The 18,937-nt window shown below is 45.5% G+C and overlaps 2 protein-coding genes across 2 annotated transcripts in view; one reads left to right on the top strand and one right to left on the bottom strand.

Moving 5' to 3' along the window:
- Nucleotides 1–3,390, bottom strand: part of LOC139424340 (tether containing UBX domain for GLUT4-like) — a 46,346-nt gene extending 42,956 nt beyond the window's left edge. The window contains exons 1-3 of the mRNA XM_071176075.1: nt 3,283–3,390; nt 3,010–3,065; nt 2,590–2,704 (exon numbers count right to left, since the gene is read on the bottom strand). Of these exons, the coding sequence (XP_071032176.1) occupies nt 2,590–2,704; nt 3,010–3,065; nt 3,283–3,369 (258 nt within the window). The 5' untranslated portion in view covers nt 3,370–3,390. The remainder of the gene's footprint in view (nt 1–2,589; nt 2,705–3,009; nt 3,066–3,282) is intronic.
- A 9,099-nt stretch (nt 3,391–12,489) lies between these two features.
- Nucleotides 12,490–16,239, top strand: LOC139424341 (myeloid-associated differentiation marker-like protein 2). The gene is made up of 2 exons (XM_071176076.1): nt 12,490–13,632; nt 13,874–16,239. Exons 1-2 carry the CDS (start codon nt 13,349–13,351, stop codon nt 14,505–14,507), a joined length of 918 nt encoding a protein of 305 aa, XP_071032177.1. The 5' UTR covers nt 12,490–13,348; the 3' UTR covers nt 14,508–16,239.
- Nucleotides 16,240–18,937: the final 2,698 nt, after the last annotated feature.

Genomic DNA, 18,937 nt, shown 5'->3' with positions numbered 1-18,937 from the left:
GGGGGTGGAGAGACAGAGGTATATAAAGAGAGAGGGGGTGGAGAGACAGAGGTATATAAAGAGAGAGGGGGTGGAGAGAGACAGAGGTATATAAAGAGAGAGGGGGTGGAGAGACAGAGGTATATAAAGAGAGAGGGGGTGGAGAGACAGAGGTATATAAAGAGAGAGGGGGTGGAGAGACAGAGGTATATAAAGAGAGAGGGGGTGGAGAGACAGAGGTATATAAAGAGAGAGGGTAGAGAAGGAGAGACAGAGGTATATAAAGAGAGAGGGGGTGGAGAGACAGAGGTATATAAAGAGAGAGGGGGTGGAGAGACAGAGGTATATAAAGAGAGAGGGGGTGGAGAGACAGAGGTATATAAAGAGAGAGGGGGTGGAGAGACAGAGGTATATAAAGAGAGAGGGGGTGGAGAGACAGAGGTATATAAAGAGAGAGGGGGTGGAGAGACAGAGGTATATAAAGAGAGAGGGGGTGGAGAGACAGAGGTATATAAAGAGAGAGGGGGTGGAGAGACAGAGGTATATAAAGAGAGAGGGGGTGGAGAGACAGAGGTATATAAAGAGAGAGGGGGTGGAGAGACAGAGGTATATAAAGAGAGAGGGGGTGGAGAGAGAGAGGTATATAAAGAGAGAGGGGGTGGAGAGACAGAGGTATATAAAGAGAGAGGGGGTGGAGAAGGAGAGAGACAGAGGTATATAAAGAGAGAGGGGGTGGAGAGACAGAGGTATATAAAGAGAGAGGGGGTGGAGAGACAGAGGTATATAAAGAGAGAGGGTAGAGAAGGAGAGAGACAGAGGTATATAAAGAGAGAGGGTAGAGAAGGAGAGAGACAGAGGTATATAAAGAGAGAGGGGGTGGAGAGACAGAGGTATATAAAGAGAGAGGGGGTGGAGAGACAGAGGTATATAAAGAGAGAGGGGGTGGAGAGACAGAGGTATATAAAGAGAGAGGGGGTGGAGAGACAGAGGTATATAAAGAGAGAGGGGGTGGAGAGACAGAGGTATATAAAGAGAGAGGGGGTGGAGAGACAGAGGTATATAAAGAGAGAGGGGGTGGAGAGACAGAGGTATATAAAGAGAGAGGGGGTGGAGAGACAGAGGTATATAAAGAGAGAGGGGGTGGAGAGACAGAGGTATATAAAGAGAGAGGGTAGAGAAGGAGAGAGACAGAGGTATATAAAGAGAGAGGGTAGAGAAGGAGAGAGACAGAGGTATGTAAAGAGAGAGGGTAGAGAAGGAGAGAGACAGAGGTATATAAAGAGAGAGGGTAGAGAAGGAGAGAGACAGAGGTATATAAAGAGAGAGGGTAGAGAAGGAGAGAGACAGAGGTATATAAAGAGAGAGGGTAGAGAAGGAGAGAGACAGAGGTATATAAAGAGAGAGGGTAGAGAAGGAGAGACAGAGGTATATAAAGAGAGAGGGTAGAGAAGGAGAGAGACAGAGGTATATAAAGAGAGAGGGTAGAGAAGGAGAGAGACAGAGGTATATAAAGAGAGAGGGTAGAGAAGGAGAGAGAGAGGTATATAAAGAGAGAGGGTAGAGAAGGAGAGAGACAGAGGTATATAAAGAGAGAGGGGGTGGAGAGACAGAGGTATATAAAGAGAGAGGGGGTGGAGAGACAGAGGTATATAAAGAGAGAGGGGGTGGAGAGACAGAGGTATATAAAGAGAGAGGGGGTGGAGAGACAGAGGTATATAAAGAGAGAGGGGGTGGAGAGACAGAGGTATATAAAGAGAGAGGGGGTGGAGAGACAGAGGTATATAAAGAGAGAGGGGGTGGAGAGACAGAGGTATATAAAGAGAGAGGGGGTGGAGAGACAGAGGTATATAAAGAGAGAGGGGGTGGAGAGACAGAGGTATATAAAGAGAGAGGGGGTGGAGAGACAGAGGTATATAAAGAGAGAGGGGGTGGAGAGAGAGAGGTATATAAAGAGAGAGGGGGTGGAGAGACAGAGGTATATAAAGAGAGAGGGGGTGGAGAAGGAGAGAGACAGAGGTATATAAAGAGAGAGGGGGTGGAGAGACAGAGGTATATAAAGAGAGAGGGGGTGGAGAGACAGAGGTATATAAAGAGAGAGGGTAGAGAAGGAGAGAGACAGAGGTATATAAAGAGAGAGGGTAGAGAAGGAGAGAGACAGAGGTATATAAAGAGAGAGGGGGTGGAGAGACAGAGGTATATAAAGAGAGAGGGGGTGGAGAGACAGAGGTATATAAAGAGAGAGGGGGTGGAGAGACAGAGGTATATAAAGAGAGAGGGGGTGGAGAGACAGAGGTATATAAAGAGAGAGGGGGTGGAGAGACAGAGGTATATAAAGAGAGAGGGGGTGGAGAGACAGAGGTATATAAAGAGAGAGGGGGTGGAGAGACAGAGGTATATAAAGAGAGAGGGGGTGGAGAGACAGAGGTATATAAAGAGAGAGGGGGTGGAGAGACAGGTACTCTGACAGCCAAAGGGGCAACATGGAACATTTTATCAAATGCAACAGTAATGTTGTTATGACCATAATGAAGCAGAAGTAGCAGAATGGATGCTGTTTCCTGGACATGGTGAAGTCATGCTGCACGCCACACACACACTAGTTTCACCCACCGGGCTGTCAGTCCCTGTCTGTTTCCGGGTGCTGGTCACCACCTCCAGCTTGGCATTGTTTGGCACGCTGGCAAACCTCCACTGGAGCGACAGGTCCAGAACGTTCCTCTGAAATCTGTCAAAGGGATGGATGGATAGAGAGGGAGGGATGAGGCTTTAGTGAAAGAGCAGTGTCCTGAGCCCGGTATACAAAGGGCGTGGACAGAGGGCACACACGACTAGCCAGCCCTCCCCCTCCACTCAATCACAGCTTCATCATAGTTCAGTTTGATGATTTGGGTACCACTACAAAACATCCACGGAAAATGTAGTAAAGAGGATATCTAGCTAGTCTTTCAGTTCACAGAGCTAGCCAGCTAACGTTAGCACGTCTAGAGACCAAGGTAGCTAGCTAGGCTAACAACAAAGCTCTCAACTCACTTTAAACCGTGGTCGTCAGGATTAATTCCATGTTTCTTGCAGACGTCTTCGAGGACCTAAATACAAAGTATTGGTTATCTATCAGCTAAACAAGTTAACTAGCAAAGCAACTTACTTTGTGCAGACAAAGAGAGAAAAACGAGCAGGCTAAACTGAACAGTCATTGTTCAGCCGACATGAAAAGATCACTCTCGTTTTCATAACCTAGAAAAGGGAGACAATTATTTTAAACGCAGACTGGGAGAGCAGGAAATCAGCTTTATTACTACCTACCTGTAGCAAAGGTGTGTTTGGCGAGATTTTTACGGTTTGTCTTCTTCCATTGGGAGTCAGAACTGTCACTGTTGTGCTGGCCGCCATTGTGGTGTGACGTCCAGTTGTTTGTTTGAAAAAACTTTATTGACACAATTGTCTTTATGGCCCACTGTGGTAGCATCAGCGTGTGTGTGACTATCTGTACCTATGTGTGATATGGTATTGTGTTAAAGGGGACACCAAGTGTGTGGCGATGGTGTGTTCCATTCTATTCGTGTGTGTTCCATTCTATTCGTGTCTGCTCTGTAGCAGAGGGGGAGAGAGGTTGGTGGCAGGGGGAGGCAGATGAGAGAGAGATGGAGGGGAGGTAGGAGGAGGGTTTAAGAGTGCTGAACATTTTTCAGATGCCTTCCTGGACTCATGGTGACTGGTGCTTTGATCTAGACATTCTGGTATGGTACACACACTCAAATCAAATGAAATTTTATTTGTCACATACACATGGTTAGCAGATGTTAATGCGAGTGTAGCGAAATGCTTGTGCTTCTAGTTCCGACAATGCAGTAATAACCAACAAGTAATCTAACTAACAATTCAAAAACTACTGTCTTATACACAGTGTAAGGGGATAAAGAATATGTGTACATAAAGATATATGAATGAGTGATGGTACAGAGCAGCATAGGCAAGATACAGTAGATGGTATCGAGTACAGTATATACATATGAGATGAGCATGTAAACAAAGTGGCATAGTTTAAAGTGGCTAGTGATACATGTATTACATAAAGATGCAGTAGATGATATAGAGTACAGTATATACGTATACATATGAGATGAATAATGTAGGGTATGTAAACATTATATTAGGTAGCATTGTTTAAAGTGGCTAGTGATATATTTTACATCATTTCCCATCAATTCCCATTATTAAAGTGGCTGGAGTTGAGTCAGTGTGTTGGCAGCAGCCACTCAATGTTAGTGGTGGCTGTTTAACGGTCTGATGGCCTTGAGATAGAAGCTGTTTTTCAGTCTCTCGGTCCCAGCTTTGATGCACTCATACGCTCTCTTACACACACACACACACACACACACACACACCAAGGAGTTCTAATTACTTCCAACTGCTCTCAGTCTTTAATGGGGGAGAGAAGGAGGAGGAGAGGAGACAGAACAGGGGAGAGGAGAGAAGGGGGAGGAGGAGGGGTGAGATAACAGGGGAGAGGAGTGGAGGAGAGAAGGAGGAGGAGGAGGAGGGGTAAGAGAACAGGGGAGGGGTGTGGAGGAGGGGTAAGAGACCAGGGGAGGGGCGTGGAGGAGAGAAGGAGGAGGAGGGGTAAGAGAACAGGGGAGAGGTGTGGGGTAGAGGAGGAGGGGTAAGAGAACAGGGGAGGGTGTGGAGAAGAGAAGGAGGAGGAGGGGTAAGAGAACAGGGATGGGTGTGGAGGAGAGGAGGAGGGGTGAGAGAACAGGGGAGGGGTGTGGAGGAGAGAAGGAGGAGGAGGGGTGAGAGAACAGGGGAGAGGTGTGGAGGAGAGAAGGAGGAGGAGGGGTGAGACAACAGGGGAGGGGTGTGGAGGAGAGAAGGAGGAGGAGGGGTGAGAGAACAGGGGAGGGGTGTGGAGGAGAGAAGGAGGAGGAGGGGTGAGAGAACAGGGGAGAGGTGTGGAGGAGGGGTGAGATAACAGGGGAGAGGTGTGGAGGAGAGAAGGAGAGAAGGAGGAGGAGGGGTGAGAGAACAGGGGAGAGGTGTGGAGGAGGGGTGAGATAACAGGGGAGAGGTGTGGAGGAGAGAAGGAGGATGAGGGGTGAGAGAACAGGGGAGAGGTGTGGAGGAGAGAAGGAGGAGGAGGGGTGAGATAACAGGGGAGAGGTGTGGAGGAGAGAAAGAGGAGGCGCAGGGGTAGGAGGTCTGCAGTCTGTACACACCTGCTGTGGAGGGCGAGTGGTATTCAGGTGGGAGGAGTGTTTTTTCAGTAGGATGATTGTGGGTATTTCAGAGGGTCACGTGTCTCAGAGCCCTCCTGTTCAGTTTGGATTAACTTCAAACACATAAGTTGGAGTTCGGTACATGTATGACCCTGGGTCACATTCATTAGTGCACACTCTAGCAAGATGTTTTGCAACAGAAAATAAAAACATGCGTTTCTTATTGGACAAGTTCAGGTCATTACTCCCTGTTTCGGCCTATTTGCTTCCTAGTGAATACGACCCTGTTATGGTATGTTCCAGGTATAGAACCTGCTGCTGTGAGTTCCTGGAGGAAACCCCTGCGAGGAAACGCTTCCTGTCTGGCTTGCTTCTGCTTCAAACACCTGTATTGGTCTTGTTCATTAGGGCAACGGACCATGTTTTTAAATGCTCTTCAACCGATTAACTCAAATGAATGTCTTATTGGGCAAGTCCAGGAAGTCCCTCCTTGTTTCAGTCCGAACCTCCTTGGTTCTGGTGACAGACGGTCACAGGGTTTCATAGTGCTCTGGTCAAAAGTAGCGCCCTACAGTATATAGGAGTATGGTTCCATTTGGGACATGACTACAATGTGATTACAGTTACACCGATCTCCTCTAGGTGGCAGTGTTTACCAGTGAATGAGAGGATATGTCATTCACGTTTCACTGGTTTTCTGCCTTCCTCGTTCCTATACAGGCTCAATATCATGGTCCATGCTGCTTGTTAGATCCCTGGCTACCCAGACTCCTTGCTACGCCACGCCAACGGAAAAGGGAAGGGGGATACCTAGTCAGTTGTACAACTGAATGCATTCAACTGAAATGTGTCTTCAGCATTTAACCCCAACCCCTCTGGTCAGGTGACAGTGGAAGTGGAGAGGCTGGGGAACGAATAGTAATAATGAATAGTAATAATTAATAGTAATAATGAATAGTAATAATGAATAGTAATAATGAATAGTAATAATGGATAGTAATAATGAATAGTAATAATGGATAGTAATAATGGATAGTAATAATGGATAGTAATAATGGATAGTAATAATGAATAGTAATAATGGATAGTAATAATGAATAGTAATAATGAATAGTAGTAATGAATAGTAATAATGAATAGAAATAATGAATAGTAGTAATGAATAGTAATAATGAATAGTAATAATGAATAGTAGTAATGGATAGTAATAATGGATAGTAATAATGAATAGTAATAATGAATAGTAATAATGAATAGTAATAATGGATAGTAATAATGAATAGTAATAATGAATAGTAATAATGAATAGTAATAATGAATAGTAGTAATGAATAGTAATAATGGATAGTAATAATGGATAGTAATAATGAGTAGTAATAATTGTCGCGGTAGGGGATTTTGCTATAGGACCGTTAAGGTACCCCCGTCGAGAGTGATACAAGTCGTCTCACTCAAGTTCTTATGTCACCCGGCTAACAGGTGACTCACAGGTCCTCCAGACTGGCCTGGTTATGTATCCTGCCCTTTTATTCTGAGATTAGACTTGTGTGGTGCCGTTAGGCTTGTTTCAGGATCCTAGATAATATCAATCAGACTTAGAGTACCTCTTGTTTCAGGATCCTAGATAATATCAATCAGACTTAGAGTACCTCTTGTTTCAGGATCCTAGATAATATCAATCAGACTTAGAGTACCTCTTGTTTCAGGATCCTAGATAATATCAATCAGACTTAGAGTACCTCTTGTTTCAGGATCCTAGATAATATCAATCAGACTTAGAGTACCTCTTGTTTCAGGATCCTAGATAATATCAATCAGACTTAGAGTACCTCTTGTTTCAGGATCCTAGATAATATCAATCAGACTTAGAGTACCTCTTGTTTCAGGATCCTAGATAATATCAATCAGACTTAGAGTACCTCTTGTTTCAGGATCTTAGATAATATCAATCAGACTTAGAGTACCTCTTGTTTCAGGATCCTAGATAATATCAATCAGACTTAGAGTACCTCTTGTTTCAGGATCCTAGATAATATCAATCAGACTTAGAGTACCTCTTGTTTCAGGATCCTAGATAATATCAATCAGACTTAGAGTACCTCTTGTTTCAGGATCCTAGATAATATCAATCAGACTTAGAGTACCTCTTGTTTCAGGATCCTAGATAATATCAATCAGACTTAGAGTACCTCTTGTTTCAGGATCCTAGATAATATCAATCAGACTTAGAGTACCTCTTGTTTCAGGATCCTAGATAATATCAATCAGACTTAGAGTACCTCTTGTTTCAGGATCCTAGATAATATCAATCAGACTTAGAGTACCTCTTGTTTCAGGATCCTAGATAATATCAATCAGACTTAGAGTACCTCTTGTTTCAGGATCCTAGATAATATCAATCAGACTTAGAGTACCTCTTGTTTCAGGATCCTAGATAATATCAATCAGACTTAGAGTACCTCTTGTTTCAGGATCCTAGATAATATCAATCAGACTTAGAGTACCTCTTGTTTCAGGATCCTAGATAATATCAATCTGTAACGGTTTTCTTGATGAGAAGGAGAGTCGGACCAAAATGCAGCGTGTCGATTGCGATCCATGTTTTAATAAACAAACGTAAAACACGAATCAATACAAACACTACAAAATAAAGAACGTAATGAACGTAACGAAAACCTAAACAGCCTATCTGGTGAAAACACATAGACAGGAACAATCACCCACAAACACACAGTGAAACCCAGGCTACCTAAATATGGTTCCCAATCAGAGACAATGACGAACACCTGCCTCTGATTGAGAACCATATCAGGCCGAACATAGAACTGGACAAACTAGACATGTAACATAGAATGCCCACTCAGATCACACCCTGACCAACCACAACATAGAAATATACAAAGTAAACTATGGTCAGGGTGTGACACAATCAGACTTAGAGTACCTCTTGTTTCAGGATCCTAGATAATATCAATCAGACTTAGAGTACCTCTTGTTTCAGGATCCTAGATAATATCAATCAGACTTAGAGTACCTCTTGTTTCAGGATCCTAGATAATATCAATCAGACTTAGAGTACCTCTTGTTTCAGGATCCTAGATAATATCAATCAGACTTAGAGTACCTCTTGTTTCAGGATCCTAGATAATATCAATCAGACTTAGAGTACCTCTTGTTTCAGGATCCTAGATAATATCAATCAGACTTAGAGTACCTCTTGTTTCAGGATCCTAGATAATATCAATCAGACTTAGAGTACCTCTTGTTTCAGGATCCTAGATAATATCAATCAGACTTAGAGTACCTCTTGTTTCAGGATCCTAGATAATATCAATCAGACTTAGAGTACCTCTTGTTTCAGGATCCTAGATAATATCAATCAGACTTAGAGTACCTCTTGTTTCAGGATCCTAGATAATATCAATCAGACTTAGAGTACCTCTTGTTTCAGGATCCTAGATAATATCAATCAGACTTAGAGTACCTCTTGTTTCAGGATCCTAGATAATATCAATCTGTAACGGTTTTCTTGATGAGAAGGAGAGTCGGACCAAAATGCAGCGTGTCGATTGCGATCCATGTTTTAATAAACAAACGTAAAACACGAATCAATACAAACACTACAAAATAAAGAACGTAATGAACGTAACGAAAACCTAAACAGCCTATCTGGTGAAAACACATAGACAGGAACAATCACCCACAAACACACAGTGAAACCCAGGCTACCTAAATATGGTTCCCAATCAGAGACAATGACGAACACCTGCCTCTGATTGAGAACCATATCAGGCCGAACATAGAACTGGACAAACTAGACATGTAACATAGAATGCCCACTCAGATCACACCCTGACCAACCACAACATAGAAATATACAAAGTAAACTATGGTCAGGGTGTGACACAATCAGACTTAGAGTACCTCTTGTTTCAGGATCCTAGATAATATCAATCAGACTTAGAGTACCTCTTGTTTCAGGATCCTAGATAATATCAATCAGACTTAGAGTACCTCTTGTTTCAGGATCCTAGATAATATCAATCAGACTTAGAGTACCTCTTGTTTCAGGATCCTAGATAATATCAATCAGACTTAGAGTACCTCTTGTTTCAGGATCCTAGATAATATCAATCAGACTTAGAGTACCTCTTGTTTCAGGATCCTAGATAATATCAATCAGACTTAGAGTACCTCTTGTTTCAGGATCCTAGATAATATCAATCAGACTTAGAGTACCTCTTGTTTCAGGATCCTAGATAATATCAATCAGACTTAGAGTACCTCTTGTTTCAGGATCCTAGATAATATCAATCAGACTTAGAGTACCTCTTGTTTCAGGATCCTAGATAATATCAATCAGACTTAGAGTACCTCTTGTTTCAGGATCCTAGATAATATCAATCAGACTTAGAGTACCTCTTGTTTCAGGATCCTAGATAATATCAATCAGACTTAGAGTACCTCTTGTTTCAGGATCCTAGATAATATCAATCAGACTTAGAGTACCTCTTGTTTCAGGATCCTAGATAATATCAATCAGACTTAGAGTACCTCTTGTTTCAGGATCCTAGATAATATCAATCAGACTTAGAGTACCTCTTGTTTCAGGATCTTAGATAATATCAATCAGACTTAGAGTACCTCTTGTTTCAGGATCCTAGATAATATCAATCAGACTTAGAGTACCTCTTGTTTCAGGATCCTAGATAATATCAATCAGACTTAGAGTACCTCTTGTTTCAGGATCTTAGATAATATCAATCAGACTTAGAGTACCTCTTGTTTCAGGATCCTAGATAATATCAATCAGACTTAGAGTACCTCTTGTTTCAGGATCCTAGATAATATCAATCAGACTTAGAGTACCTCTTGTTTCAGGATCCTAGATAATATCAATCAGACTTAGAGTACCTCTTGTTTCAGGATCTTAGATAATATCAATCAGACTTAGAGTACCTCTTGTTTCAGGATCCTAGATAATATCAATCAGACTTAGAGTACCTCTTGTTTCAGGATCCTAGATAATATCAATCAGACTTAGAGTACCTCTTGTTTCAGGATCCTAGATAATATCAATCAGACTTAGAGTACCTCTTGTTTCAGGATCCTAGATAATATCAATCAGACTTAGAGTACCTCTTGTTTCAGGATCCTAGATAATATCAATCAGACTTAGAGTACCTCTTGTTTCAGGATCCTAGATAATATCAATCAGACTTAGAGTACCTCTTGTTTCAGGATCCTAGATAATATCAATCAGACTTAGAGTACCTCTTGTTTCAGGATCCTAGATAATATCAATCAGACTTAGAGTACCTCTTGTTTCAGGATCCTAGATAATATCAATCAGACTTAGAGTACCTCTTGTTTCAGGATCCTAGATAATATCAATCAGACTTAGAGTACCTCTTGTTTCAGGATCCTAGATAATATCAATCAGACTTAGAGTACCTCTTGTTTCAGGATCCTAGATAATATCAATCAGACTTAGAGTACCTCTTGTTTCAGGATCCTAGATAATATCAATCAGACTTAGAGTACCTCTTGTTTCAGGATCCTAGATAATATCACTCAGACTTAGAGTACCTCTTGTTTCAGGATCCTAGATAATATCAATCAGACTTAGAGTACCTCTGGGTTTTACTTTCCCTTTGTATGCTCTTATATCTAGACTCACGCAAGTTATAACTTGGTTACGATTTACAGTCTATGTCCGTCGACTAATACTACTTGATTATTAACATAGATGATACCTGTTGCAATAAAATGATTAAACCATCATATTGTCTTTAGTGTAGAAACTAGACTTGTTCCCCTAGAACGGGAGTGTCAGAGGCGTTCTCTCCCCGAGGGTTTTGGGTCTAGTTTCTACTTTTTATTCAATGTTTGCAATTCACACAGTTGTACACGTTATTACAGTTTCTTCTTTGTCCTTAATCTATAACATCAAACATCATCAAAACACTTACTACTATTAATGCCTTATTATATATGTATTACAACAGGTGGTTAATTACCTTGTATATGTATTACAACAGGTGGTTAATTACCTTGTATATGTATTACAACAGGTGGTTAATTACCTTAGCGTAGGTTGACCTGGTTGGTCCCCAAAGAGTATGTTCTTCCACTCACTATTTCTCCAGAGGCTTATCCAATCACTCAGTGTCTGTTTCTCCTACTAGAAGTTTGTACTATGATTTACTGATTAGTGAAGAGAACGGTTCGAGACAAAACCCCCTTATAACACCACTGTTGCTGTTCCCCCACCTCGGTTAGGATGTTGATGTCGGTGATAAGTCAAGTAGCACTATCATGCCCTCTTAACGGAAGGCATTCTCCTTATATACTCTTTATGGGACCAGGTCAGCTTTAGCGCTGAGTCACATTCTAACCTTGTGGCGAGCTATTTCTGTAAAGGGTCAGTTTGACATGTTACTGTGAAACATTACTAATGACAGATGCATCCTCGATCCCCAACTCTTGCATCAGTTAAACCCGTTCAAATTCTACTGCTAGTCTATCTCTTCCTCGTTCCGTCGATGACCAGCTCTCTCCCCGGTGCCCGAATGCAAGGCATCTCCATCTCTCTCTCTCTCTCTCTCTCTCTCTCTCTCTCTCTGTGTGTCTGTCTCTTACTCTCTCTCTCTCTCTCTCTCTCTCTCTCTCTCTCTCTCTCTCTCTCTCTCTCTCTCTCTCTCTCTCTCTCTCTCTCTCTCTCTCTCTCTCTCTCTCTCTCTCTCTCTCCTCATGTCTTTGTAGAATGTGTCTCTCTATTTATAGTCAGCCCGGTCATCTCTCTCCATTCCTTGGAGTCTGGAACGTGTCTGCATGCGTTACCACACACACACACACACACACACACACACACACACACACACACACACACACACACACACACACACACACACACACACACACACACACACACACACACACACACACACACACACACACACACACACACACACACACACACATCCATCGGCCCAACCCTTGTATTTAAATAACTTTCTCTGACTGACTGACTGACCACCTCCCTGTCTCCTCAGAGAGAGAGAGAGAGAGGGAGAGAGAGAGAGAGAGAGAGAGAGAGAGAGAGAGACAGTAAGAGACAGACACACAGAGAGAGAGAGAGAGAGAGAGAGAGAAAGAGAGAGAGAGAGAGAGAGAGACAATAAGAGACAGACACACAGAGAGAGAGAGAGAGAGAGAGAGAGAGAGAGAGAGAGAGAGAGAGAGAGAGAGAGAGAGAGAGAGAGAGGTGGTTTTTGGGCCACATGGCTTGGTTGTCAGTGAGAGTGTGCACTGCAACAGACAGACACACAGAGAGCCAAAGTGTGGTCGTGGACCTAAGGACTTCAAACTTGACCATCGGAAGACAAACCAGGTGACTGGACCGGATTATATTGGATCATTACATGCATGATATTACATACTGGGATTATGACAAACCCAAAGGTAACTCCCAGATGAGAATGTTTACTGTCCTGTTCCGTCCAAGAGAAGAAAAGCTCTGACAGAGACTGAAAGAGTCCTCAGAAGAGGAACAGGTTGGCCGGCTCTTTTGAATTCAGCAGTTGGATGTAAATATTGGATTTTATGAATGTCCAGTATTCAAAGACTCAAGAAATACATATATTATGTGTCAATCTTCTAAGGATTCAAATACGTATCAGAGGACTGAAGAAATACATATATAAGGACACAAGAAATATATGGATTCAAGAAGATATTCTGACTACACAAGAGTGTGTCCTTCTGATGTGTCTGAACAGTGGATCAGTCCGAGCTTCTCTACACACATGTGATCCAGAGAGCGTTTCACCCACGAGGGACGGCTGCGTTCTGACCTGTTTTCTTTGTGACATATCGTGAGCCGCCGACACATAAATAGAGACCCAGAAAATACCCAGAGTCCCTAGCGTCCCGGCAGAAACAGCAGAGCGAGAAGCAACCACGCACACTCACGCACAAACACGCCTGGTTCATGAGTCGATACATTCAAGACTTGCTTTGTGTCGTGACGTTTTCCACTTCATCCTACTCCAGTATAGGACAGACACCCCCTTAAACTCTCCCCTCTGACCTCTAACCCTTGACCTCTGACCCCCGATCGCTGAACCCTGACCTCTGAACCCTGACTCCTGACTATGAGCCCTCAGGGGGGTCAGTACCTCAACAAGGCAGCGGTCTTCTCCTCGCTTGGCGCCGCCCGCCTCTCCCAGCTGGCCCTGGGCTGCTCAGTGGTCGCCATGGTGAGCCACAGTGCGGGCTACAGCGGAGGGTCGTACGGCGTGTTCTGCATGGCGGTGTGGTGCGCGTGCTTCGGCATGACGACGGTGGTGTTCTTCCTGGACGCCACCCGTCTCCACGCCTGTCTGCCCGTCTCCTGGGATAACCTGACGGTGGCATTCGCCGCCCTGGCGACCCTCATGTACGTATGACATCACCATAATCATCGTTACACGTCATCATGTATGCATAACATCATCAAAATGAGACAAACAAGTGTTAGACATACATTATTATGTCATAAAGTAGACATGGGATAGCCTTTCACTGACTAACCATGACACCACTGACTAACCGTGACATCACTAACATGACATCACTAAACATGACATCGCTGACTAACATAATCCCCCTCCTCTCCTCTTCCTCTCCTCTTCCTCCAGGTATGTGACAGCCTCGGTGGTTTACCCAGTCTACTTTGTCAGAGCAGAGTGCCCCTACGGAGGCTGTGAGGTCCGGAACTTCCGCATCGCCGTCACTGTCTGCTCCATCGCCGGCTCCCTGGCCTACGGCGCCGAGGTGATCCTCTCGCGGGCCAAACCAGGCCGGGTCGTGGGCTACATGGCAACCGTCTCCGGCCTCCTCAAGGTCGTCCAGGGCTTCGTGGCGTGCATTATCTTCGGAGCGCTGGCGAACGGGACCGAGTATTCACGTCACGTAGCGACGATTTACTGCGTGGTCGTCTACGCCGTCTGCTTCGCCATGACGACCGTCGTGGTTATATTGACCGTGTCCGGTCGCACCGGGTGTCTGAAGTTACCGTTCGACCGGTTTGTTGTTGTTTACACGCTCTTGGCGGTTCTCCTCTACCTCAGCGCCTCCGTCGTCTGGCCCGTGTTCTGCTTCGACAGGAAGTACGGATCGCCAGAGCGCCCGTCGTCATGCCCGCGGGGCCGGTGTCCGTGGGATAGTAAGGTGGTCGTTGCAGTGTTTAGCTTCGTCAACCTGGCGCTGTACGTCGCCGACCTGGTGTACTCACAACGGATACGTTTCGTAACCCAGCAACCGCGGGTGTAGAACAGAATGGGACGGAACAGAACAGAATGGGATACAACGTTATTGTACAGCCAGAAGTGAACATTCACACAAAGACAATATGCTTCGTCTTCCCCCACCAACCACTGGTGAGGTGTAGAATAGGAGGAGGAGTAACCACTGAGTCAGAGAGAAAGGGGCGTCGACTATTCATCAATCCATCACATTTTATATATAAGGCCATTTCTACATCAGCTGATATCTTAAAGTGCTGTACAGAAACCCAGCCTAAAACCCCAAACAGGAAGCAATGCAGGTGTAGAAGCACGGTGGCTAGGAAAAACTCCCTAGAAAGGCAGGAACCTAGGAAGAGACCTAGAGAGGAACCAGACTCTGAGAGGTCAGTCCTCTTCTGGCTGTGCCGGGTGGAGATTATAACAGTACAAGGCCATTAAGGCTTTTGATTGAGTACATCACCTACTTGCATGAATGTGTCACCCTCTTTTATTGATGGGCTTATATCTCACAACCATGTAATCATTGAGATATAAAATATTCTTATTCAGTGTTTATGCACATAACAGCCAGCTAACCCTGCTACGACACCCCATTCGGGTGACACTCAGTGACTGACCCCTCTCACACCACTCTAGATATGATGGGGGAAGGATGACATCACTAAACATGACATCACTGACTAACACAATCCCTCTCCTCTCCTTCTGACTAGCCTAACACACCCTACCAGACCACACCATCGGCATCTCTAGCTAAATCCCTATTATGCTGCCTCCCCCCCAACTCCCTGCCCCTCGAGCCCAGACTACCACCACTCTATCTGGGTGGAAGATTTGAGAGAGTAGCTCTACTTCACCAACCCATGACACACTCCACTCTCCGTTTCCCCAGTACCAGCCACCTCCCCTGCCCCTCTACCCCCAGAACCCCCCCTCTCTTCCTGGGGTGTGAGGGGAGAGTGTGGCCTCTGTAGCAGCCAGCTGGTTGGGGCTTCTCTGTCAGCAGAACCAGAAGGAGAGGAACAGCACGGAATCTGACCAGCTCATCACACTCTCACTGGGGTCTGCACATTTACATTGAGTCCCCCACCCTCTCTCTGTCTCTCTCTCTGTCTCTCTGTCTCTTACTGTCTCTCTCTCTCTCTCTCTCTCTCTCTCTCTTTCTCTCTCTCTCTCTGCCCCCCTCTTTGTGTCTTTCTCTCTTCTTCCTTTCTTCCTCCTCTCCTCTCCTCTCCTCTCCTCTCCTCTCCTCTCCTCTCCTCTCCTCTCCTCTCCTCTCCTCTCCTTTCCTTTCCTTTCCTCCTCTCCTCTCCTTTCTTCCTCCTCTCCTCTCCTTTCCTCCTTTCCTCTCCTTTCTTCCTCCTCTCCTTTCCTTTCCTTTCCTCCTCTCCTCTCTAACTGTGTATCATCCTCCTCTTCTGCAGTGTCTAATCCAGGCTCAGTCCCGTTGTCAGGCACGACAGGAAGTTATCAATCCCATAAACACCCTACCGACCATCTCCATGACGATTTCAGAACCCAGTTTGCAGTTCCGTTGTGTTGTCAGAATACTGTCTGTTTACTTGTTTGTGTCTAATGTGAGTGCTATTAAGTTATGTTATACTACCAAGTTTTGTAAATTGAATAAATTAGAATTGGAATAACATGGAAAAATCCAGGATTTTGGGGAGATTTGAAACCTTTTGTGATACATCTGTGTGTTGATTTTGCATCTATAAATAAAGTTATATAATTGGGGATTGATACCATCACTCTAAGACTTTGTAGATATCTTGTATTGTACAGTACTAAACATGTGTGTGTGGTGTGTGTGTGTGTGTGTGTGTGTGTGTGTGGGTGTGTGTCTGTGTGTGTGGTGTGTGTATATGTGTGGTGTGTGTGTATGCGTGGTGTGTATGTGTGGTGTGTGTGTGTGTATGTGTGGTGTGTATGTGTGTGGAGTGTGTATGTGTGTGGAGTGTGTATATGTGTGGTGTGTGTGTGTGTATGTGTGGTGTGTATGTGTGTGGAGTGTGTATGTGTGTGGAGTGTGTATATGTGTGGTGTATGTGTATGTGTGGTGTGTGTGTATGTGTGGAGTGTGTATGTGTGTGGAGTGTGTATGTGTGTGGAGTGTGTATGTGTGTGGTGTGTGTATGTGTGTGGTGTGTGTATATGTGTGGTGTGTGTATATGTGTGGTGTATGTGTATGTGTGGAGTGTGTATGAGTGTGTGGAGTGTGTATGAGTGTGGAGTGTGTATGTGTGTGGAGTGTGTATTAGTGTGGTGTGTGTATGTGTGTGGTGTGTGTATATGTGTGGTGTGTGTATATGTGTGGTGTGTGTATATGTGTGGTGTGTGTGTGTATGTGTGGAGTGTGTATGAGTGTGGAGTGTGTATGTGTGTGTGTGTGTGATAACAGCCTCAGTGCACAAACACTCTGTGGTACAGATAATCTTTTTTCCGTCTCTTCTCCCTCTCCTCTACTTCACCCTTCTCCCTCTCCTCTACTTCTCCCTTCTCCCTCTCCTCTACTTCCCCCTTCTCCCTCTCCTCTACCGCCACCCCCTTCTCCCTCTCCTCTACTTCCCCCTTCTCCCTCTCCTCTACCGCCACCCCCTTCTCCCTCTCCTCTACTTCCCCCTTCTCCCTCTCCTCTACCGCCACCCCCTTCTCCCTCTCCTCTACCGCCACCCCCTTCTCCCTCTCCTCTACCGCCACCCCCTTCTCCCTCTCCTCTACTTCCCCCTTCTCCCTCTCCTCTACCGCCACCCCCTTCTCCCTCTCCTCTACTTCCCCCTTCTCCCTCTCCTCTACCGCCACCCCTTCTCCCTCTCCTCTACCGCCACCCCCTTCTCCCTCTCCTCTACTTCCCGCTTCTCCCTCTCCTCTACTTCCCCCTTCTCCCTCTCCTCTACCGCCACCCCCTTCTCCCTCTCCTCTACTTCCCCCTTCTCCCTCTCCTCTACCGCCACCCCCTTCTCCCTCTCCTCTACCGCCACCCCCTTCTCCCTCTCCTCTACCGCCACCCCCTTCTCCCTCTCCTCTACTTCCCCCTTCTCCCTCTCCTCTACCGCCACCCCCTTCTCCCTCTCCTCTACCTCCTCCTCTCCTCTCCTCTACCGCCACCCCCTTCTCCCTCTCCTCTACCGCCACCCCCTTCTCCCTCTCCTCTACCGCCACCCCCTTCTCCCTCTCCTCTACCGCCACCCCCTTCTCCCTCTCCTCTACCGACACCCCCTTCTCCCTCTCCTCTACTTCCCCCTTCTCCCTCTCCTCTACCACCACCCCCTTCTCCCTCTCCTCTACCGCCACCCCCTTCTCCCTCTCCTCTACCGCCACCCCCTTCTCCCTCTCCTCTACTTCCCCCTTCTCCCTCTCCTCTACCGCCACCCCCTTCTCCCTCTCCTCTACCTCCTCCTCTCCTCTACCGCCACCCCCTTCTCCCTCTCCTCTACCGGAGGGAGAGAGGGAGGGAGAGAGGGAGGGAGAGAGGGAGAGAGGGAGGGAGAAAAGGATGAGGGAGTAAGAGAATGTGAGAGAGAGAGGGGGATGAGGTGAGGGAGGGTGGGGGGTTTGGGGGGACTCAGGTTAGCAGTCCATAGAGATAAAATCCGCCCATCACACACACACACACACACACACACACACACACACACACACACACACACACACACACACACACACACACACACACACACACACACACTGTGAGAGTGATCTGTGTGGACAGGTGTCCATCCTAACCATCATGAGGTTCCTGCCTCTCCTGCCAGAGGGACTATAGAGGGTATGTATTCATACTGGGCCTGCAGCCTAAATGGGACCCTACTCCCTATTTAGTGCACTACTTTTGACCAGGATAGGGTAACATTAGGTACGCAGGCTGGCTCGTTGTCATGACAAATCTGGAACGGCCCCTGGGCCCACATTGATGATGTCACTCACTGTCCTAACTGTCAGTCACTCAACACTGCGTGGTGATAGGTTGTGGGTTTATTATTAGGCCTATATCCCTGACCAACTGGCATCCAAACCCAGATCTAAACCTTAACCTTAACCTTAACCCTCACCCTAAACCCTAACCTTAACCTTAACCTTAACCTTAACCCCTACCCTAACCCTAACCTTAACCTTAACCCCTACCCTAAACCCTAACCTTAACCTTAACCTTAACCCCTACCCTAAACCCTAACCTTAACCTAACCTTAACCCCTACCCTAAACCCTAACCTTAACCTTAACCCCTACCCTAAACCCTAACCAAACCCTAATCCTAAACCTACCCTAAACCCTAACCTTAACCCCTACCTTAACCTTAACCCTAACCTAAACCCTAACCCTAACCTTAACCCCTACCCTAACCCTAACCTTAACCCTAACCAAACCCTAACCTTAACCTTAACCACTACCCTTACCCTAACCTTAACCTTAACCCTTACCCTAATCCTAAACCTACTCTTAACCTTAACCTTAA

Source organism: Oncorhynchus clarkii, chromosome 13 (genome assembly GCF_045791955.1).
Source record: "Oncorhynchus clarkii lewisi isolate Uvic-CL-2024 chromosome 13, UVic_Ocla_1.0, whole genome shotgun sequence".
Lineage (NCBI taxonomy): Eukaryota > Metazoa > Chordata > Actinopteri > Salmoniformes > Salmonidae > Oncorhynchus > Oncorhynchus clarkii.
This window is presented reverse-complemented; position numbering and strand designations above follow the sequence as displayed.